Source organism: Erigeron canadensis, chromosome 5 (assembly GCF_010389155.1).
Source record: "Erigeron canadensis isolate Cc75 chromosome 5, C_canadensis_v1, whole genome shotgun sequence".
Classification (NCBI taxonomy): Eukaryota; Viridiplantae; Streptophyta; class Magnoliopsida; order Asterales; family Asteraceae; genus Erigeron; species Erigeron canadensis.
Window position 1 is genome coordinate 10826076 of NC_057765.1, and position 25788 is coordinate 10851863.

A 25788-nucleotide genomic window follows, 5' to 3' on the forward strand; every position below is an offset into this window, starting at 1 on the left:
GAATAGTCATTTGTAAGACCAATATGAACTAATTTTGACCCATATATCCAAACAAACATGTTAGATTTCGTACACTTTATTTTCATTCTTTCATAACGAGGAAATCAAAGTAATGTACTAAATATCATATCATATGTATCTCTTTTTATCTTTCACCATTATCTATATAATCTACTTTATTACCTTTGGTTGGGAAACCAAATGACCACCTTATTTTGTTTGCCAATGAATCACCTCAATATGCAAGTAAAATTTGACCCATTTGCCCCCATAACACCACCATGGTCCATGGGCCAGCCCTTAAACCATTTTTCATTCTGCACTTTATTCCATTCAAATTCTTTTTTCCTGCCATGTCTACTCTACACTCCCTCACTTTAATGTTTCCCTATTTTCACTTCTCACACATTAATCAACATTGTCTCTCTTTGGTCTTTGTGCCAACCCACCCTTCCTTAATTAAATACTTGTTCTGTCTTTATTTAGTACTATAATACATAGTTACACATTACATATATATGTTTCATATCCATATATATTACAAACATATCACTTGCTGAGTTCATTTTGCCTAACAAGCAATGACAACAGATACATATACCAAAACCAACAAGTTTTCTTGGTCAAGAAAACTTGTTAGAAAATGGTTTAATATCAAGACAAAATCTGATGAATCTAGAGGTTGGTTTTTCATATTTTGTCTAGCTTCATGATATTTGTTATAATTGTCTGATATATATATTGTTCATGATCATATATAGGTTGCTTCAGTGAAAGAGAGCCACCTGCAGTCAAGAAATCAAAAACAGGTATAATTCTATATCATGTTATATTTATTACTTATAACACCAAATTGAATAACTTATGATATATCTATAAGTATATGATTTTAATGTGCAGAGAAAACGAACAAAGGTACCGAAACTCGTAGATGGGGAAGGGTTAATCTTGATGATCCTCAGATTATAAATGTCCAAAACTATAGGTATTATGTAATAAAATCTCATTATTTTGACATTGGACTTGTTTTTAATCATTCACTAATAGTAATTAGTGTTTTTATGTTGCAGCATTTTTTCAGCAACATGGAATGTAGGAGGGAAATCACCTTCAAGTAAAATGAATCTTGATGATTGGTTACATGCTGCCCCTCCTGCTGATATTTATGTTCTTGGGTATGTATATATTTCTGTATATCTGTATGTGTGATTTTTTGTTTTCAATGTCTATTGTGGTGTTGGATACTGGGTTTGGATTTTGGATGTAATATTTGATTATTTGTTATTTTAGATTCCAAGAGGTTGTTCCTTTAAATGCGGCGAATATTTTTGGTTCTGAAGACAATGGCCCTGCCAAGAAATGGTTGTCTTTGATACGAAGAACGTTGAATAATCGTTCTGGCTCTGGGGGCGGAAATGGGTGCTATACGCCTTCTCCCGCCCCTGATCCAGTAGCTGAATACGATGCTGATTTTGAAGGTTCAACAAGACATCAAAATTCATCGTTTCATAATCGAAGGTCATTTCAGGCGACTAATAGTTGGAGAAGTGAAAATGAGCCACATCTTGACAGACGATATAGTATATGTGACCGGGCTATCTTTGGTCAAAGACCAAGTGACTGTTCATCTTCAGGTCATAGACCAAGTGACTATTCATCTTCTGGACATAGGCCAAGTGACTACTCGGCCAATTACAGGCCAAGTGACTACTCGGCCAATTACAGGCCGAGTGATTACTCGGCGAGTTACAGGCCGAGTGACTACTCGACAACTCATAGAGCTAGTGACTACTCGGCCAGTCACAGGCTGAGTGACTACTCGGCAAGTCACAGACCGAGTAATTACTCATATAGTCAAAGACCTAGTGATTTTTCAAGATGGGGTTCATCTGATGAAGATTATGGCCCAATGGAAGATTTACAAAACCCCAATTCAAATTCACCTGTTTCCAACATGGAAGATGGTTATTCAAGCTATTCTTTGGTTGCAAGTAAACAAATGGTTGGTGTTTTTCTTACTGTGTGGGTAAGAAGTGATTTGAGGGAACATGTTAGTAACTTGAAAGTGTCTTGTGTTGGCAGAGGATTAATGGGTTATCTTGGGAATAAGGTATTCTAACAATCTTTTCATATCTAACTTACACAATTATATATTGAGAAACTGAGATGACTAACATGTCTGTTTTGTACTTGCAGGGGTCAGTTTCGGTGAGTATGTTGTTGCACCAAACGAGTTTTTGCTTTGTATGTAGTCATTTGACTTCTGGCCAGAAGGAAGGTGATGAACTAAGAAGGAATGCTGATTTTATGGAAATCGTGAAGAAAACAAGGTTCCCACGTGTTCAAGGCATGAAAGATGATAAATCCCCTCAAACTATACTTGAGCACGAGTAAGATAACTACTTCTAAACCATACATATATTAGCTTCCTTGTCTAATTATGAAATAATTTATATGTAGTTATTTATAAGATTGAGTTCTTTAGATTCTCTTTAGTTACTTTGAATCAAAGAAAAAATTATATCAGAATAAGTAGTTGCTTCAATTCTGATCATTTGTACATTGGTTCAGTCGGATTATATGGCTTGGGGATCTGAATTACCGTATTGCCCTCTCTTATCGTTCTGCAAAAGCACTTGTTGAGATGCAAAATTGGAGAGCATTATTAGAGAAAGATCAGGTATGGTATATTCTTTCCGGGCCTTCACTTTAGCAAATGATGGGTAAATTCTGTTAAGGAAATGCCAGATTGATTTGACCCAAAAGCACTGGCTGTCCAAAACTCTTGATATTTTTTAGACAGATATCAAGTTTGTCAATCATGATGGGAAAATTTATAAGAAATTAATTTCCCTTTAAGTAATTTTATTTAAAATGTTTTGTTCAATTAGAACTCTACCATGGGTGACTTTTGACATTGACCCTTTTGGCCCATTTCGAGTCATTTAATTTTAGCTAATTTTATTGACTTTACATGTCCACCCCGTTTTAGAAACATCCTAAATTACCTTGTTATGATACCTCTATAATACTTTAGTTACCTGAGAAGTGTTTATCCTTGTAGCTGCGAATTGAACAAAGAAGAGGGCGTGTCTTCAAAGGATGGAATGAAGGGAAGATATATTTTCCACCAACTTACAAGTACTTGACCAATTCAGATAGATATACGGGAGATAATTTACAGCACAAGGAAAAAAGAAGAACGCCCGCATGGTAATAAAATTTTTACACATGGTATTTACACCCTATATGATATAAAACTGTTTGAGCCTAAAGCTACCTTTACTAATACGGCTAAATTTATCATATGAAGGTGTGATCGTATCTTGTGGTATGGAAGAGGTCTTCATCAGTTATCCTATGTACGTGGCGAGTCTAGGTTCTCAGATCATAGACCAGTATACAGCTTATTTTGGGCCGAGGTTGAGTTAGTCCATAGCCGTTATAGAAGAACCATGAGCTGTTCTAACTCTAGAATTGAAGTAGAGGAGCTTTTGCCATATGCTAACGGATACACTGAACTCTGCTTTTTCTAACTCATCAAATAAACTTGTAAGCTCTCACTCTTGTTTATGTCCATTAGAGTTGGTAAAATATGCGGGTATGGCACAATGGGTAAGGAGTCAAAACAGGTTATTCTTATTACCTCTTGAGGTTTAGTCGCGTTTGGTTGACCTAAAACATATAACTAATCAAAATTAAATAGGATTTCAAGTATATAATTTCATAAACTAATGATTTGATCTTCTGAATTTTGGCAACTTCTGACTAGTTTGACCCGTCTATTTTCTTGAAGAACTCGTTTGACTGTCTGACTTGTTCAGGTTTAGCTAAACTGTTATATGACTCCTTAAAGATATTAACAATAACTGGAATTGATCCGAGCTACACAATTCTAATTAAGTATGCTCTTTTTCACGTGTAGGTACGTTTACATGGTGAGACGGATCAGATCCATGAAGAAGGATATGTGCACCGCTCCCTTAGTGATTGAACGTTGTCTGTGTCTAAACGACGGGCTCGTGGCAGCACTGCAAGAGGTGTAGATATACGACTACAAGTGAATGAACTAACTCTAAAATGTATTGGCAGAATTAAATTTTTTAGAAGTTTTGGTGAAAACACAAATGATGACACACATGGCTAACTTTAGTTGAGTATGTTTAGAGTATGATAGAATCAAACCAAATGCCCATATAAGGGAATGTAGTGCAGATTATTTAATTATAAAGATTCTTTACTTGTTGTTTAGATAGTACAAAAAATGAGTGGAAATAATGATACTGATATATTATTTTATTTTTTTTGTACTTATTTTTGTTGTTTGATGTCTTGGTTAAAGCATAAAAATGGTGTGTATGACTGAAAAAGTGTTGTTTCTGTTATATGCTTTGTTGCTTTTATTTTTGTTGTTGTCTAGAATGGAAAAGGACACTAAAGTCACTGAAGCAGAATTGGGTGGGAGGGAAAGCCTTTTGCAGAAGCCCTCTTTACTTTGTCTCACTGGGTTATGTTATTGATTATATATCATGAAATAGTATAAATTCATTTTTGGGTTTTTGTTGTTAGTTTCAAATGTTCCCCTTCAATAGATTTTGCATTTCTATGGATGATTCTAGATACGGCAATAACAATATCTTTGCAAGAGGTACGATCTAGATAGTCATACCCGTAATGATAAAGAGCACTTAGTATGGCCGTCGAGGACCTCCAAGTGGTCCTCATTGCTCGGCAATTACCCCGGTGTGGTTGGGATCGGCGTTTGGCGTTGGCAATGGGTCCACCAAAGCCGATCAGATTTTCTCCTTATTACTATCATCGTCACATATGTATTAAAAATAAAATTTAAATATGGGGTGTCTTGGGTGGTCCGATAATGATGATGGGGCAAAGAAATTTAACACATTCGGTCAAGCTAATAATCGACCTTGATGGGCTTATATCGGGACCTCATGATATAAGAGAATGATGCTTCAGTTTTGTTTATTTGTTTTAGTAATCATTATCATTATTATGATAAATACTAAATAGGTGGGGGATCGTTAATCAAGTCTAGGCAGGTTACAAGAATAATAAAAACTTGACAAAAAAGTTGATGACTTGATGTATTCTATTAGTAAAGTGTACAACTCAAACATAAATCATCATGTTATACTGCTTTTTTGTTGTAAATTTTGTTAATTCCTAATTCCAAAAAGTGTTCATGCTTAAATGTATCTAATGATGAATTCAAATTATGTAGAACTAGTTGACTAAATGATTAGCATCACAAATTCACAATTATTCATTGACGGAACCAGAATCGGAAGTGACATGTAGCACAATTTTTTTTCCACTAGCCTTGTATCGGCATAAAGTAACGATAACAACGATAACGACTAAATTGTTACGATTTTTATCATTTTTTTAACAGATTTTTAACTATTTTTAATGATTTTGAAGAATTTTTGGTACTTTCAGTAGTTTTTCTTTATTATTTAGTTGTGAAAATACATCTTTATAAGTTTTATTGATAAAAAAAATGTTTCAAAAGTTTAAAGTTGGTTATATGATCGGTATCCCATATTTATTTGACCCGTAGCACCAATAAAGAATACATCATTTTACGAAAACTTTGAACTACGTGAATTTAACGGACCCGTAGTCCGAGCTACCCATATAAACAATTTAGTTCCGCCCCTGTAATTATTATGATTTATTTAAGGCTTCGAAATCCGAATAGATTTTAAATGTATCTATGACTTATGTATTAAGCGGGTCACTAGTGATTTGCTAGTTGTTCCTAAGCTAAAATATATCTCCCATTAAAAAAAGGATTAGTCGAGGAAAATGGTAAATTCTTCTAATTTACCCTCTTGTCCTAACGTATAAGATCATAACATATATAAAAATCAATGGATTAGATGGTAAAAAAGAATCAGTTTATTACATATGTTAAGATTTGAAAACATTAAGAGGATTATTTGGTTAAAATTCAAGAGAATATATTACTTCTTTTTTCTACTAACCTGTATAATGAACTTTGCTTTCCATATCAAAAACATAAAAGTACAACTAGTTTTATGCGTTATTGACCGCCTTTTTTTAACAAAACCAATAAAAAACAAAATTACAATTGTTACCAAAGAAATATCGATAAATATAGTCTCAATCCCCAACCTTAAAATAACATTACTCTATATTACATCAATTACTTTGTAGTCCCTTACTCGATGGTTTAACCCACAAGTGTAGAATAACAAGTCAAGTAATCACTAGATTGGACTAGTATTATGATTAATATAAATACAAGAATATATATAACGTAATACGTACTTAAGCAATATAAAGATAAGCAAATAAGTAAATGGTGAGACACAATGTAATTTTTAAGTGTATTTTATTTATTGATGTTAAATAAAATACACGGTTGTTGCGGAACAAGATATTACAAAGTAAGTATCTAAACAACCTATGAATTACAAGTGATCTAATCTTTGTTAAATAAACTCTTTGATCGAAATACTTAAAGTTGTGAAGTATAACTGTTTAGATCGAGAGTATTTGAGCAAAGACACCAAATTGTAAAAGTATGTCTTTTGGACGAGGAAGTGACTTGGTATTTATAGGCAAAAAGAATAAATATAATATTCTTTTTGCCGTACAAATATGGTTACATGCATTTAAGGAAATTACATTAATTCCTTAAAAACATTGATTAAAGTACAAGAATAAAGTCACATGACAGTGACTTGTCTTCTAATTAACCAACTACCTTTACATGCGTGTAAGGCTTTTAACAAAGGACAAATGGATTGTCCGGTTAAAGGCATGTAAAGGCATAAAGTCAATTCCTCGTAATCAGTGTTCAGACTTGTAAGGTCTAGAACACTGACAAGGACTCCAGTCAGGAGATCTGGTAAGTCTTTCAGTGAGCTCCGCTATTTGTCAGACTTCTTTCTTCAGACTTCAGTCTTTGACTTCAGTGAGAATGTTCTTCAGTGGAAAGATCTTGACTGGAGTGAAGTCCAGTAAACCAATCTGGTGGAATCCAGATTTCTGTACAAGTAAATGGTTCACTGGTCTTCACATAATTTCTGGACAAATCTTCAGAGGGCTCCAGTAGTTACGTCTGGAGTGAGTCCAGTAAATCTGGACCTAACAATTACCTTTATATACCTTACCATCACTTTCACCGCCACCATTATCCGTCGGCGCAACCACGACATTGTCGTTACTACCACGTACTATCGTCGCCGGATCATGCATGTATAATTACTCATTATATATAACAACTAGATTATTTTTTCGCGTAATACGCGAGATAAATATATTAGACTTTCATAATAACATATAGGTAAGACATGTTGAAATATGACGACGACATTATTTAATAAGTATTTGTATCGAGAATGGTCAATAAGATATGTGTGTTATATTTCTGTATAATGGTATTCTAAAGTTAGAAATATTTCTGTATAATGGTATTCTAAAGTTAGGAATTATTCTCCATATTTACCAATATCATAGTTAATAAAGAAAAATGAAATTAGAATGACGAAAGTTAATAAATGTATTATCCCATCCGTTTCATTTTAAGTATCTTATTTTGACTTTGATCGTAAATTTTTTGGTTGTATATATAACATTTGATATAAAATATATAGAGGAATTAAATTTTAAACATATTTTTCATTAATATAATTTTCATCAACAACTATATAATGCAAACAAAAAACAATAAAACAATATATAATTATATACAGACCCTGAGATGAGTTTTAACTTTTATTTAGAGTCATTAAATCAAATGATGATGGCATATACTTTATTTAACATTTTTGGATTTAATTTAAGCCTTTAGTCTTTTGTTTAGAGTAGGGGTCGCGAGAGAGGTATTAGATATGGAGTAGGTGCGTGAGTCCTCGCTGACCTGAGTGATTTTGATCTAATTTTATTAAATTTAAGTTATTATTATGTCCTTTAAAATTTGTAGACATTAAAAATAAATGTTTTTAATGATATAATTATGAAAACTAATATTTTTATATCTTGCATTATTTTTTATCTATAAAATTAATTTTTTAATGTTATTACAATAAAATTTTCATTTTTAATGTAATACGTTTATATTAAGTAATATTTTTGTATAGAATTTTTATCATATAACGAATAAAATTTGGTTATAAGAATTTTTGTATATGATTTTTATCATATAATATTTTATTAAATCAATGTTTTAAAAGCTGGACCGGAGTCAAACCGGCCTCTTAATAAAAACGTAAAAAACAAATATGGAGTCTATAGTAAGATAAGACAATTATATATCAAAAAAATAATTGTATAAAATTTGCAATGATATTATGCATAATTTCAAGTTATATTAACACAACATGCGATATATAGATTGATAATTAATTTGCTTATAAATATTAGAGTATAACTAAATTATTCGAGGAAAACATTAAAACACAAGTACAATGACAATGCAGACATATCCGGATAAATGAAAGACATCCAAAGAAACGAAAATATTACTTAGCGAGACCTATAATAGATGATGTATCCATTTTTTAAAACTGTGGTTAATAACACACAAATATATATGAGAAACACCGACTAAGGTTTGTTACAAAAGCGGACTTCATGCCTAAAAGCGAACTGTCTGGACACTATTAAGCAGAATCTAATCGACGACTAATGTAACTTCGTGTTTTCTAGTGGTTTAATTCTTACATGGTTAAATATTTGTCAACTTATGATATTATAAAAATTTAACATGTTATTAATTATATATATTTCCTGCGTATTACACGAGTATTAATCTAGTTAGGATATATATTAGTTATTAATATAATAATATATTAAAAAAATAATATTAACTATTATTTTGTTTTATATATATATATAAATATTAGCTACTATTTTTGATTTCTTGATTAGAATTATCGAGTAAAAAGTGTAAATTTGTAATGGAAAACCAAAAAGTGTAAATTAAATTTAAAGGGGTATATATATATATTAGCTATTATTTTTGATTTCTTGATTAAAATTATTGGGTAAAAAGTGTAAATTTGTGATGGAAAACCAAAAAGTGTAAATTAAATTTAAAGGGTATTTTTTGTATAATCATAAAAAGTTTAAGTAATAATATTGTCATTTAAGAAAGATAAAATAATTTGTAAGTCCCTCGGGTCTTGTACTCTTATCTAACCGAGATTGACTTAAGGATATATCGAGGTGCGGAAATTCCTTGAGATAACCTACGGTTTATATATCAACCTTTAGATGATATGAATATCACTATATATATATATATATATATATATATATATATATATATATATCTTTTTGCGTGATAATAAACACTCCGGGAATGGCTCTCCGGATTCACCTTACCAAACACGTGGTAATCTAAATCTACGAGCCTTTTGGGGGGCTGGATGTGTGTTTGCGGTTTGTGCACGAGACGAGTATTACCCAAAAGATACACCGTGCGTGTTCTTGGTTTTCTCTCTCTAGGATTTGCTCGTTTCTCTCTCTACACTCTTGTTGGAACAAGCATAACACATACCCACTATTTATAGGCAAGGACTAGGAATAGGCAAATGGCCATTTGCCTGTTCATAAACACGCAGGCCCATGCGTGTTTCTAAGCCCAAGGCCCATTAGGGTCTTGGCCTGTTTTGCACGTTTCCCTGAATACACAAAACTGTTTGAGCGTTTTTGTGGTCAAGCATACTTTTGCTTGTTTCCACAGAAACTCTCAAACCACTTGAGAGTTCTTGAGAACCAACATACTTTTACTTGTTTCTTAGAAACTCTCAAATGACCATTTGAGTGTTCTTACTTTGAACAAGAAAATCTTTTGCTTGTTCCTAAGAACCCTCAAATAACACTTAGAATATGGTGAGTAAATATCTTTACTGCTGTCAAGACACAGAACCAACTGGGTTGGATCAGTGGTTGGAGCTCATGCCTCTAGAAACAGAGGTCATGGGTTCGATCCTCATGCCCAGCAAGGCTGGAGGTCCTTTTCTACCTATGGTAGAACCTGAAAGCAGCCTCTCTACCTTTGGTAGGAGTAAGGCTGTCTACATATCAACCTCCCCCATACACCGTCGAAGACGGTATTGGGACCCAAAACCTGTGAAAGACGGCATTGGGAGTTACTTACTATGAAGTCCCTCACCGATGGTTTAACCTACGAGTGTAAAATACAACAAGTCAAGTATGCACTAGATGAGGACTAGTATTTACGTAAATATACATGCAAGAATATAAATAAGTAAATACAAGACTTAAGCAATAAATAAGCAAGTTAAATAAAGGTGGAACACGAAAGTAATTTTCAATGTGTATTTTATTTACTGATGTATAAACAAAATACAAGGTTGTTGCGGAACCTAGATAATACCAAAGTAAGTATCTAAACAACCTTATGAATTACAAGTGATCTATACTTGCTAAATAATCTCCTTGATCGAAATACTTAAAGTTGTGAAGTATAACTGTTTGGATCGAGAGTATTTAGACAAGTTCACCAAATTGCAAAAGTAATTTGAAAGAGGAAAATGACTTAGTATTTATAGGCAAAATAATCTCTACAGTGATTATTTTGCCGTACAAATGTGGTTGGGAGCATTTAAGGAACTTTGGTATTTTCTTTAAATGCAATACTAAAAGTACAAGGATAAAGATAGTGACTTGTCACCTTTTAGCCAACCACCTTTACACGCGTGTAAAACCTTTATAAGGGACAAAAGAGATATCCGGGTAAAAGCGTGTAAAGGCATAAAGTCAATTCCTCGTAATCAGTGTTCGGACTTGTAAGGTCTAGAACACTGACAAGGACTCCAGTTGTTGATCTGGTAAGTCTGCCAGTGGGCTCCGCCACGTGTCAGTCTTCTTCTTCAAACTTCAGACTTTGTCTTCAGTGAGAATGTTCTTCAGTGGAGTAGATCTGGACTGGAGTGAAGTTCAATAAGCAAATCTGAAAGACTCCAGATTTTCTGTACAAGTAGATGCTTACTGGACTTCCATAACTTCTGGACAAATCTTCAGGATTACTCCAGTCTTCAAGTCTGGAGCTAGTCCAGTAAAAACTGGACCTAACAAATTCCCCCTATTTGCTTAGAAATTATGCAAGGTTTTTCAAGCTTCTATCTATACAATTATATGCTTGAAAAACACTTTGAAAAATTTGACTAAGTCTAAATTTTGTTACTGGAAAACACCTTATAGATCATTAGTGTTTCCAGTTTCATCTTTTCATTCTATCTTAGACTTAATTTGATCATATACTTGTGAAAATAAATTGCAACATTAATGACATTACATCTTTTGCAATAAGTTACAATTATATTTACATACAACAAGTAAAATGAGAAAAAAAAAATAAAGAGTCAGGCTTGTCTCTTTGGAGCACTTCCACCAGCTTCTTCAGTAGCCTTTCTCTTAAAGCTTGGAGAGTCTTCTGGTTTCTTCATTCCCAGAGTGACTTCAATCATCATGATCCTGCCATGCTCCTTCTCAATCCTTTTCATAAAATACCTCAGATCAACAGAAATAAGCTGAGGATTTTCTTTGAAGTATAAGCCAATTTCTCTGAGTTCAGACCACCCAAATGCCCTTACTGACGTACTTCTTCTTTCATCAGTGAAGTTTTCTTCCCTTGTCAGTTTTACATAAAATTTTGAGTAGGCTTCATGGTCTGTGGCCAATCTAATCTCTGCAGCAATTATTTTCCTGGCATCAGCTCTATAGTGCATTCTTTCATTGTATTCCTGCCTTACCTTTGCCAGTCTTACTTCTTCTTCAATCTCTCTAGAGATGCCTTGTGAATTTGCAACTCTTTGCAATTGAGTCCTACTTATGCTCCTGGACACATCCAGAGGAATGAAGTTGCTTAGATCAGCATCTCTCTCTGCCTTTGTTCTCCTTGGTGGCTTGGATACACCTTTCATCTTTTTCCTATACTCATTTTCCAAGGCCAGAGCATTCTTCTTTGCTTTTCTCTGAAGCTCAATCAACTCATCCTTCCTGGCAGCAATCAATTCAAGTATACTGACCTCATAATATTCCATCTTGGGCGTATACAGAACGCAGGCGAACATCATCCATCACTTCCATACATTTAATGACTCTGGGATCATTCTTCATGTATCTATACACATCAATGTGCACACTAAGACGACCAGCATTGAAAGCATCCAGTGTTCCCCTTTGTGCCATATCCATCTTATGTGCTTCCCAGTCATTCTTCAGATTTTGTTTCCAGATGTCAATTAATATGTACTCCTGCTGAAGTTTTCTTGATCTTTCTTCATCAGCATTAGGCAAGGAGGCAATAATATCCGTGTCTTCACCTTCTTCAGTATCTTCACCAGAAATGACATGAGGCTTTCTTTGCTTTTTGAATGTAGCCAAATCTGGGAAGTCCTCAAACTGAGGTTCTGACTCACCAGCTTCAGTACTGGCATCCTCTTCTTCATTCTGCACACTGGCATCATTACCAGTTGCTTTTTCCATATGAGCAATGGCTTCAGTGCCAAGTGCTTTCTGAACCATTTCTTCTTTTGTCTTGATAATCTCATCAATACCAACCTTCAAACTGCTTTCCCCCTTGGAATGTCCACTAGTCCTGGACTTTAGGGCATTCCTTACATCTTCCAGTTTGTTTCTGTCAGAGGACCCAAAGGTTTTACATTCAGGGGTCATGATGGCCACAGATGTTTTTAACTGCTCAAAGTCTCTTCTAAGAGATTGGACTTCAGAGACCAAGTCCTTTGGCATTTCATCTTTTATCACTTTCTCAACTTGTGGCAACAAACTATCCAAAATAGTCCTCAACACTGACCCAGATATTTCTTCAATAACTTCCTTCAGCATGTCAGCTCTTATATTTCTGGCAACTTCATCACTAATGTTGCTGACAATTGAATTCTGGTCAAGTGTTGGCCTTCTCTCCATATTTTCAACTCTGGCAACCAATTTCTGAACTTCATCAGTCAAACTGGACAAGGGACTAGCAACACTTGTCTGAATGGCAGTTTGCACTGATCTAACCAACTTTTCTTCCAAGCCCTGGACTGCCACTTTAATTTTCTCAGAGTTGTTATTTGTGGCCAGTACCAGTTCATCCAGCTTCTCAAAAACTACCTTCTCATTACCAGCAAAAACAAGCATTTCTGACCTCATATTATTTGAAAGTGAGGATTTAGAGTCAGAAACTACCTGTGAAGAAGTCTGGAGGGATCTTTCCAGGTCCGCCACCTTAGTAAAAAGGTCTTGGACCTCGGTTGGAAAACTGGTGGAAAGATCATCTGGAGGATTTAATCTAGTGGCCTGAGATACTGGAGCTTCAACCCTTGTAATGTCTTCATTCTGGTTGACAGCCTCCAGTTCCACCAATGGTTCAGAAATTTGTTGAACATTTTGTGGAGAAGAGGGATTTGTTAGAGGTGGTGTTTGTGTTGATGATTCTGGTGGTGTTTGATTTTCATTTTGTATTGGAGAGGATGGTGGGGGTGAAACTGTTGCATTTAATTCTTCAAACAACTGTACTGGTGATATGACTGGGAGATCTTTCAATATTTAAGTCATCATCACGAAGGAAATCCATATCTTCATCAAAGTCTTGATCAGAAATGGGAGACTCCATTTCAAAATCTGGCATTCCTTCTGCCAGTTGCTCACCTACACTTCTATTTAAATCAATCTGGGTTTCCTGCCCCTCAACATTCATCTGCACATATTTATCCACTTGTGGCTCAACCTGCTCCACGATCAAAGATCCATCCAGATTCATAATGTCACCAGCCGTAGAATGTGAGACTGGAATCACTAGAGGTGAGGCTCTAGTGACACCAGTTCGAGAAAGAGTTGTGTCATATACTTCACCACTCTCCCTAACAGAAGTTTCGAGAGTGGTTTTTTGCAAGTTCTCCCTTTCCTGTTGGGAGGAATCTGGATGGTTGGCTTCAGTAATATTGGGAATGACCAAATTTCCCCTTCTTCTAAGTCTTTTGAGCCCAGTTCTTGGTCTAGAGGAGATGGTTGATGGAATAGAAAGGGAAGACTGCTCTGGATTAGGAACCTCTTGAGTTTCTTGAGGAACCATTTCAAAATTTTGTTCATCAGCAGTATTTTCATCATCATTTTCAACAACTTCTCTTCTAAAATTATTCAACATAGCTTCAGGAATATCAACCTCCAGATTATGTGACACCAAATGGTTCAGATCACCTACATACTCAGCCATTGAAAAATGACTCGAACCACTTTCATAGCCCTCACCCAGTTCTCTCTTGAAAATGATAGACAAAAATCTAATAAATGGGACATTTTCTTTTCTTTTGTGTGTCCTTAGTCTATCAGCTAAATCATTGAACAAAATTTGGGCGAAATCAACCCTTTACCCATACCATAAACAATAAGCTATTAATAACTAGGTTTGATTAATCTAATCTAATCCTCCAGACCCACTTCCTAAACATGAAACAATATGAGTAAAGAAGTATCTCCATGAGTCAAACAACCTACTCATATATATAGTACCTTTTCTCTTAAGAGCACCATGCTCATCAACAATATCTATGTGTCCCATCTCCCGACACACTTGCCTATGATTCACTCCAGTTGGAAGTTGAAGTGGCAACTCATTCACTGACAAGTAATTCAGTCCAGGCGCCGTTCTGAATGAATCGACTGTTAAAGTCAGAGGAACACTTCCTCTTTTCAAAGTATAATGAATGGTGGCATCATCACCAGCCTGCAAGTGAGCAGTGAACCAGAACTTACAGAGATAACCAAAACTCTTTCAGATGGAGCCTTAGCTCGCACCTTTATAGTTACTTCTTTAAAGAACCTTTGGCTGTCAGCATGGATATACTCAGCTGGACAGAACTTCATCCTTTCTGCGAACTTCTTAGATGATGTCTGTGTAATCTCTTCAAGTCTTTTATTGATAGATTAACAAACTCGTGTGGATTGTAAACTCTCAACAACTCCTTGTGCCCAGTAGCTTGTGTTGACATAACAACGGCAGCTGCACTACAGTCATCTACTTTCCAATAATCCATGTCACCAAACATGTTTTGCGGCCATTTTATCAAAGGAACCCGGAGAACATTCTTGATCTTGTTAATGAATTTAACAACAATCTCTTCACCATTTGTTCCTTGGGTGACACGTTTCTTTCTCGGAGTTGGTTTGAATTTTAGCTTTCTAGGATCCGGATTATTATTCTTTCTGATATAGTGATCATTCTTGATCCAGGTCTCAAACAACTTCGCACGCTTGTGATTACCTATTAGCCTAAGTTCTGCAAGAGCAAAGAAGTCTGCTCTTGGCATTGAATTGAAAGCTTCAATGTTAGGCTCAAGGTACTGACAGCCATCCAGTCTTTTTATCAAGTAAAGCCTCTTTTCCTCATCAAAAGTCCAACAGAGGATAAGTTGTTTTAGATTTGAAGCTCGAGGATCATTTACTGACTCGAGTATCTATGTGGAAGGGGTACATCCGCAAAGCGGTATGGAAGATTAGGATCTCCACGATAAACATTTGGCAGGACATGATAATACTCATCTTCATCATCAGAAGCAAAAGTATCATTAATCTCTTTGCCTGAATCATCTTTGAAGCTTCCAACAACCAACTTAGCATCCCTTCCTGTATCCGCCTTGTAGTAGACTGAAAAGTCCAAATTCTGAGCGGGAAGCTCATAATAGGACTTGATCTTACGTTCCTTCTGACCATCAGACTTGAAGAGATTTGGGTCTTCGATTAGTGCATTCTCATACTCAAACCTATGCTCAGGTGAAACTATTACTCCTTTCCAATCTGAGTGAGGTATCCATTCCCCCTCCTCTGAGCCTTCCGAATCTGCTTCAGCAATGTCATCCAAGTCTTTAAGAGCATCAATGGTGATAAGCTCCCCTTCACTCTCGGATTCAAATGCATTAGTCTGGAAACCGACACCTTCATCATCAATCGGTAATGGGAAGGTATCTTCCACAATACCCTTCCCTTTGTCTTGAGCTGTGGGAGCCTGAGAGGTACCAACATCATCATGCTGGCTTTGCTCCCCCTGAAATGTAGCAACAGGCGTGCCAATCCGTATGCCCTTTGATAATCTTGATATCTCTTTTTCTTGTCTGCTGGGAATATTGATCTCACCCTCTCTCCTTTTCTTTCTGAGATCACCATCCTTGCCATTTGGATCATTCTCCCCCTGAGATCCAAGATTATCAACTATTTCAGCTAGCTTGACATAGTCTGCATCAAAGCTTGATAGACCTTCAGTTTGGCTCTCTATAGCTTCTCTGTGCTTGTTCAGCTTCTTGACAACCCTTTTCAGACGTACAGTTGTCTCAGCCTGTTCCTTCTTTAGAGCCTCATGACTAGTCTGAAGTTGAATACTTTCTTTATTGAACTCCTCAAGCATTTGATGGTGTGACTCTTCTTGCTTGGAAAACTTTTCCGTCAAGCTTACAATCAATGCTCTCAAGTCTTCCATTTCTTTCTCTAAATCTGACACAATGTCTTCATTAGATCTTGATGAGCTTGGTTGAGAAGAAATAAGTCAACTTACCAAAAATTGAAGTTCAGGACAATAATTGAAGAAAATGAAGAAGATGATGATGATTATTGTGATAACACCTTGATTATCCAATAAAAGATTTAAACACTTTTAATTTCCCCTTAAGATTTCTCCTTGCCAAGATGATTAATTTGAGAGAAAAATCTTTGTGTTTGTTATGTGTGTGTGTTTGGTGTCGACAGAAACAAAGAACAAAGGGAGGGAAAGGTTTTTGGTGGACTTTTTCCTGCCACACAAACAAAACCGACCCATGTGGCCTTATTTTGGATATTTTTGATACCCCTAATTTGGTAAAATGCTTACAATTAAATACCGTTTGACTAAAAGGTTATAATTTAAATTAAAGGTATTTTCTCTCGTCTCATTGTAATTAAGACAAGCTGATAAAACTTCGTCAAACTATACTTTAAAAGTATTAAGTTTAAACAGTCTATTTACTGTGTTCAATACATAACCTTTAAATATTTATTTAAAGTTATTTTTAAGACTCGACATTCGTCTAAATAGCTAATAGTCTACGTCACTAGGATATGCCTAATTGAACTATATCAAATGTTCAATTATCTATTAACTTCCACGTCATAATCTCTAAATTAGACGAATTATAATAATGATCGAGATTAAGACTAACCCGTCGTTAATAAATTGCGAGTTGTCATACGATTTGACCTGAGTTATTTAGTGGACCTATCAAAATATAATATAATAATTTTAAGAATAAAAGGTGATAATAATAATATAAAAAAGGAATATGATACAACTCTATACTATTTCATTATCAGTAATACCTGATTCACATATGTTAGGATCTATGTTTTCATCATTATATGGTAAAGGAACTAATGCAGAATTCGTAACCTTTGGATTGTTCTTTGGATTGTTCTTAGATCTAGGAGGATGACCATGTCGACGCGGAGTCGTGTTGGTTGTAATTTCAGATAACTCAGTTGCGTGTGCAGATGCATCAGAAACGAAGTTAGAAGTGTTGGAATTTACGTTCGCATCATTATCTTGTAAAAGAACAGGGGAAAAACTCATAAGCGTGGGTTCATTGATAGACAGCCGTGAACGAACACATCGACGCTTAGGGCGTTGAAACGTAGTATCAGTGAGAGGATTAGCTTCTGTCGATGGCAAAGTTATCTCAGAAGTGGTGACAACAGGAAAACCTTCAGACAGGTTTTCAACCAAGTCAGTAAGTGGACCTGGGGATTTATGACGAAACTAACTTCTCTTAGCTAGTTAAATCTGTTTTCAAATTTAGACAATAAGTAATTGTTCCATTAACAGAATCGATAGCTATATACGTATATATTAAAAAAATACAATTATAAATATAATATATTACATCTTGAATGGAAGTACAACATAATACTAAAAATCATATGAACATGTTATAAGGATCGAAACTCACCCAAGCTTTGCAACGTCCCATCAGTCATAACATTTGACCCACATATATTGACATTTAAAGTAGCTTCCTTATTTGGTATTGTAAACGATGAAGAAGTTGAAGATGTTTCTATTTTTCTAGAACCCGGTGGACGTCCATGTTTTCGTTGAATTGGTTGGAGTGAATCAGAAGAGAACTCGTACGTACCCGGAACACGAAGAACGGGGATAGTGATTTGAGTTACATCTGAATTAGGAGACAGATGTTCACTTGATGCAAGCAACTGAGCACCAACGTGATGGTTATGCGTATTAGTAACATCAGCTATCCCTCCTTGGTTTTCTGATACAATATTTGTACATGTTGTGTCTAATAAACCTCGATCTGCTGATGCAGATGATGACCCAATATCACGTAACTGGCGTACATGACCCCGAGTTTTTCATTGTCGTTGTCCGCCATTATAAATACATGACACACGATATAACAAAATGCTTAAGGTTATTATGCCTATTTTAAAATCAGATATAAAGGATATGATCTAATATCAGAAGTGTGACACATTAAACCAAAACTATGGCCATTCATCATAAAAAAACAACTTAACAATAATAATTTATAAATGAATGAATAAATACATGTAAAACAGACATCAAGTAAGTAACAAAAACAAAAAAAATTAATGCCCTAACAAAACACAATTGGAGCAACATATTAATCAGGAACACAGTGAGGAAACATATACATACAGAAAAAAAAAGAGAGGAAGGTTTAATCTTACATGTATACGATAATTGAAAGACTTGAATTATTCAGTTGAATTTCAAAAACCAATTACAACTACATAACATATAAGGATTTCGTATTTGAAGAACTGAGTTAATGTATATACACATGATACATAACTATCAAAGAATCCAGTTACTAAAATAATGGAATAATATATAAATACAACTTACACATAATAAAAGTCCCTTAAGTTTCGGAAATAACATCCTCCCACGTTTCCACTTCGTGGAGTATTTTGAACAAAGTAACTACTATTCAAATCTAAACTGACATCAATGTTTTTTTCGTAACATATGTAACACATTTGAGTTATAACTTTTTTTCAAATGTATATAAAACAATATTTATATTTACATACGCATCAACATAAGTGGCAAAAAATACATTAGATAATATATAAAGTATGTATAAAAAGAAGCTTACTTTATACACACATAATAATAAAGACAACATACATATAACCATAAATAACATAAAAAATAAAAAGAAATAAATTGTGTACAAAAAACTATGAAACAAAACATGTAATCATTAGGACTGAGCTTAGAGATGATATAATCATGTGTAAGATATTAACCAAGGTGCCATGTACGAGTGTTTGCAAGAAATGGTATGTCATGCTTTCATGACGATACTTTGATACAAAACATTTTTGTCACTCATTAATTTGATCTATAACATTTTTTTTATATAATTTTCAGAAAATTAAATACAAAACAAAATATTTAAAATATAATTAATATTATACATCAAAAGATGACAACATTTATTTACATAAAAAAAACTTCATTTTCATCAAAAGGTAACAACATTTCTTAGGTGATGCTGATGGTGATGGTGTTCGTCGTTTTCCACCACGATATGGTGACACATTATGCTTGTTTCCACTGTCAGTCTCTGAAACGTCACCTTGATCATCATCGTTAGACTTGAGTTGATCATCAATGGTTCCAAATATTTCATTATCTTCTTCATCAGCATCTTTCAATTTCTTACCTTCATCATCTCCTTCTTCACTTTCTATTTCTTCGTCACTATCTTCATCGTCAATAATCTCCTCATCAATATACTCTTCACTTTTTTCTTCATTGGACTCTTTGTCTTCACTTTCAAAATGTCTTTTTCTTTTAGCCATGATTTTTCCTTTAATAGATTATATGTATTGTTGTTTTTTTGTTTTTTAAGTATAATGAAGATTGTAAGTGAAAAATATTAGGAATCATATATATAAGACAAAGTTTTTATAATATAAAGTTAATAGAAGTGTGATGGCTACGTCTTAATAGTATAGAGTGAATTTTTTTATTTAATCTGATTTAAATAATCATTATCATTGAAAAGAGTTGATAGGAGTAAAGTATCTTTCAAATTAATCGTCATTGTGTAAAAAGAAACGTCAATAGAAGACAAAAATCATATTGATGTTGACTTATCTATTTTGTATTTATTCCTTGAACTATTTGTTAGTTAAGTATAGATGACAACATATATCGTTATATTTGATTCGATAGTTATTGAGAAAATCTAGATAATATTTAGTACTGAATATTAAAGTTTAGCAAAAAAATAAATAGACAACTCCAATTATTCAAACACACAACTTGAGTAACATAACAAAATAATTTAATGCATCCTGGATGTATGACTTGAATGCATCACATAGATATCTATAACATAATCAATATCACAAAGACGATTTAAATTTTTCAAGTCAATATCATCTTCAAGCTTCTTTATAGAATGTATATCATCAAGTGAAAGATTAGGAACCCTATATCTGAACCACACTGGATGACAACAACTAATTTTCTTATAGTACCAGTATCGTATCTCATTCATCAGAAACTCATCTGTATTCATAGCACAATTCATAACTGATCGACCTTCCAAATAATCATAACCCTTGCGTCTCTTAAACATTTCACCACCGTAATGCTAACATATATCCACTTTCGGAACCGGACCTGGATTACAATGACTAAAAAATGCAAATAATTGTTACTTCAACTGTATAGATATATGAGCATTCGCAAACGAAAGAAAAAAATAAAATGAATTAACATACACAAAAAGAAAAACATATTTATTCTTACTTGAAAGCACGGACTCTTTTTCTGTTCAACAGAAGAGGCATATCTAAATAATAAACAATTTTCTTTCGTATATCTAAATATCAATAAAAAAAATCTGATGCAGTAGTTATAAAGTCAAAAATAGATTGCTAAATCTTAGCACCATATACTTATGTGGAATAAAACTACTCTACTTTAAATAACCTCCAATATTATCCTACACCACATCATTCAGTTTCCATTCATTCAGTCACTCATTACACCACATCAAAAGTTAATCTTCATCATATCATACACGCTACATCGATCAATTCCCAAAGAATATATAATGACCACCAAGAGTAACAGTTATCGCAGATCATCTTACAACTATCAACGTCCTGCTACTAATAATATACAAACGCACAACATCAAATTTTACAAACACCAAATCAAACCCACAGTAACTAATATCCAAATGTTGTCTCTGAAAGGATCTATAACATCGAAAAGTCATACCACCGTTACTTGAAACGGCTCATAGTTGGGCTTGACACTGAGTGGCTGATTTGTTATAATGGTGGTAACGAAAGTAAAGTTGCCATCATGCAAATAAGTGTAGGAAGTCGTTGTCTCATCTTCCAAATCATCCATTCTTCATATAATCCACCTTCCCTTAACAACTTCATGAATAACCATAACTACACTTTCACTGGGGTAGGTGTTCATGATGATCTTAACAAACTTAAAAACAAATATGGGATTAGATACAATGCACAACTGATGGATCTGAGGACTTTGGCTTAGAAAATATATGGGTCAGGTGCAAAATATTGGGGATTGAAAAGGTTGACGAATATTGTACTGGAATACGATATTCAGAAACCAAAACGTATCACCCTGAGTCCTTGGGCAAAATATAAGTTGTCGTATGAGCAAGTGGAATAAGCATGTCTTGATGCATTTGTCTCATTTGAAATCGCAAGGATATTGAAAGCCAAGACCATCTATGAATCTCCAAGGAGTACACTTATGGATAATGACTTATATTTGCAGCAATCAATGTTTGATTGAAAATTTCTTTAACATACGCAATAATACACATGTATCAGTAGTAGTAGTAGTAGTAGTAGTAGTAGTAGTAGTAGTAGTAGTAGTAGTAGTAGTAGTAGTAGTAGTAGTAGTAGTAGTAGTTGATATGCATTATTGATCATATATCAGTAGTAGCATGTTCAAATTTAGTAACTATCTCGCAAATGTGAATCAAACTTTATGTAAGTTATTGTTTTCCTTTTGGATATTGAATTTTATTAAATGCTAGATTAATGTTCAACTTAATCATGTATGTTTACTTATTTACTTTATAAATCTTAATAAAACGTAATGGCATTTTGAAACCTATTTCATGATATAATATTTTGTACATGATTCAATGTTTTCATTATAGATAAATCGTATTATAAGGATCTCATTGATTATTCAGTTTAAACTCAAAAAATAATAAAAACCAAAATGGTTATACTTCATTATGAAATACTATTCAAACATTACACAATTACAGAAGGAAAACATCAAGGAATTTCACTCTATTACCCTTCTGAATATATCAAAGTAAAATAATTAATAAAATAAAAAAACTATTCAACTAAAAGCAAGTCATCTGAGACACAAACATATTAACATTAAAAGAAACACTAATTAAATTTATAAAAAAGTGACCGACATGTAGCTGAAACAAATAACATGTAACCGAAGCAAACAGAAAATACGCATAATTACTGGAAAAAAAAAAACAGGACAAGCACAAGTTATTTAAAACGATAATTAACATCCAATATCAGCATCCAAATCCAAATCCTCTGGATCAGTATCATCATCAATCACCCTGAAACGGTTCTTACGCTTAACATCCAACTACAAATCCTCTGGATCAGTATCATCATCAATCACCCTAAAACGGTTCTTACGCTTGACATCCAACTCCAAATCCTCTGGATCAGTATCATCATCAATCACCCTGAAACGATTCTTACGCTTGACTTCCAACTCCAAATCCTCTGGATGAGTATCATCATCAATCACCCTGAAATGGTTAAGAAACGGTTCTTACGCTTGACATCAAAGTCATTATCTTCAATTTCTTTATCAGATGCGTCAAAAAATTCTGAGTAGACTCTCTTGCGCTTAAGATATGGCAATTCTGTACTCAGTTTAGCATTAGAAGCATCTTGACTTAGTTCAGACCGAGTTTGAGTCAATACAGCTGTAAGTGCACATCTATGTCAATAGCAGTCTAGATTGTTTGGACTTATATTGTAATATGTCTTTGTCATTGTAATTGTCATTAATGAACTTTATATTATGCATAGAATACTAGATTAAATTTAAGTATTGAATGTATAGTTAATCTGCTTGAGAGGGATTACGACCTCGTAATTTCAAGGACAGTTATGAGGTGGACATAGGAATACGACCTTATATTTGCAGGGACAAATACGAGGTGGGACACAATTACGACCTCGTAAAGGTGTCGAGCTGGGCAGGAAATGCGAGGTCGACTCGCTAAAGCCCAGATCGTGTTTCCTATAAATACCAGAACCCTAACAGAGATTAGGGTCGAACATTTGTCGAATTATCAAGCATATTTGTGCAGGTTAATAGGTCAAAGGTCGTTCCGTTAGCCCGAAGAAGACCTACGAGGCAGCAGGTGATCTAGGGGCTTTCGTTGTGAATCACCACGTTATAGAGAGGGATTCCAAACCTCTGGATAACGGGATCAAACTATTAACGATCCGCGTCAAGAGGACTTAAAAGTGGTATCAGAGCCTATTGGTTTCATACCGGAAGGTTATAGTTTGTTGGTGATAGACAACATTGATTTAGGGTCGTTTAGACGTGATTCTTTCATGAGTTTACGACCGGAAATCTTGTTCGAGGTATATCTTGGTGTTTACAGCCGTCGAAAGTGTGTTTTACGGCTTTTAGGGTTTCGAATCCAAGAGAATCATCGGACCAACATCGTTTATGACCTCGCGAGCTCGTATTACCTCATCCAACTCGTATTATGACTTGGGTAGCTAATTACGACCTCGCCAGTTCAATTGCGACCTCGTATATCGTTTGCAACCTCGTGAGCTCAATTACGACCTCACCAGTTCAATTACGACCTCGAGTTTAAATTGCGACCTCGTATTCATGGACCTTGTGAACTTTACGACCTCATTTATTTTTAAGCAGTTCGTGAACTTTACTAGCTTTAAGAAAATGACATCACAGTTACCTGCAAATTATCAAGCGTTGCTAAATCAAATGATTCTGATGGATCATGAAACTGGAAAGGCCAACTCACCACCAAAGTTGATAAGCCTTGACAGATACTTCAATTGGAAGGGCAGATTTGAGTCATACTGTAGACTGATGGATGTGAGGATGTGGATATGCATTACAAACAGTTATACTCCTCCAAAAGTAACAGGTGATGCATCAAGTTCGAGCGGTGCTAGGCTTGCTTCATAGGAGCAAATGGATGTCGATAAAAAGAAAGATTATGAAGCCGAAAGCAAGGCATTGGGTTCGCTCTGAAAGCAAGGCATTGGGTTCGCTCTGAATGGCTCTCCAAGGGGAAGTTCTGAATCTGTTTGAAAAGTATGATACAACAAAAGGCTTATGGGATGCACTCAAAGAGCATTGTGAAGGTGACGACGATCTCAAGAAGAGTAGGAAAGATTTGTTGAAGAAGCAGTATTATGTGCTCACTAGCTTCAAAGATGAAACTCTTGATGAGACACTGGTTCATTACAGTCATCTGCTGGTAGAGCTTGCCTACTTTGGGTATTATCCGGATCTAGAAGATGTGATCGAGAAGTTGTTGGAATCACTTCCTATCAAATGGGAAGGATTTATCACCTCTATCTAACAAAATCCTGACTTCAGTAAGTGGACCCTGGAACAGATTATTCGAAAGCTGAGAAGCCAAGATATGAAAAGAAAGTCGAAGGAAGCAGGCTGCACTGATTTTGTTCAGCGTCCTGAACTCTATCATAGCAAGACAAGCATTCCTTCCTCAAGATCTTCAAGTGGAGGGATTACTGCCTTCTACAGTGGAGATGATGAGAAGATGAAGAGGACAATGGATTCTGACAACAACTTGTTGTATGTAAGCTCTCCGGAATCAGCGATTGTTGTGCATAATGGTAATCAGAATAGTAGTTCTCCAAGCTCGGGTTTAACAGGTATGCCGATGAGCATAAGATCTGCTGAGGGACATCTGGGCATGCTCGCTTCTTTTGTGTTGGCTCATGAAAAGCTTATTGGAGGAAAACTGACTGATACTGAACTGGTTAGGGAGGACTACAAGAAAGTTGATCCAGATGATCTGGAAGAAATGGACCTGAACTGGCAATTGGCTATGTTAACATTGAGAGTTCAGCGTTTCACTGATAGAACCACAGGGAAGATGGTTGACAGCAAAGTAGGGTTTGATAAAACCAAGGTGAAATGTTTCAACTATGATGGCTTTGGACATTTTGCTCGTGAGTGTCAGAGGTCAAGATGGGACAACAATTCAGCTACAGGTCGTCAGAATTTCAATCAGGGAGGTTCTATTGCTAGTCAGAATTCTGGACGTCCATATGCTAATACTGGGAACCGAAGCTCCGGAGAAGTTGATAACTCAAGAGCATTGGTGGTTCAATCGGATGGTACATATAATTGGGGTTCGACTAGTGTCGATGATCAGAATTATGCATTCATGGAAGAAATTCAAGACTTTGATGGAGGGATGAACAATCTCGTTGATAATTCATTCGACTATACATTGTATGCCAGCACAGATGATGTTGATAGTTTTCATCAGAAAGGTAGAAGAGGAACCGAAAACATCAGAACCAGTAAGAGCAAATAACAGTGTTCCTGAGACAGGGTTCATGGCACACTTGAAAGTCATTGAACAACTGTTTTATCGATAGTGGGTG

General features: G+C 34.9%; 1 protein-coding gene across 1 annotated transcript; it reads left to right on the plus strand.

Annotated features, from left to right (window-relative positions):
- The first annotated feature begins 452 nt into the window (after positions 1-452).
- LOC122600640 (type IV inositol polyphosphate 5-phosphatase 7-like) lies at positions 453-4299 on the plus strand. Its single transcript, XM_043773387.1, has 10 exons — positions 453-681; positions 762-809; positions 901-985; positions 1071-1175; positions 1291-2110; positions 2197-2390; positions 2572-2680; positions 3065-3213; positions 3314-3552; positions 3926-4299. Exons 1-9 carry the CDS (start codon positions 582-584, stop codon positions 3534-3536), a joined length of 1833 nt encoding a protein of 610 aa, XP_043629322.1. The 5' UTR covers positions 453-581; the 3' UTR covers positions 3537-3552; positions 3926-4299.
- Positions 4300-25788: the final 21489 nt, after the last annotated feature.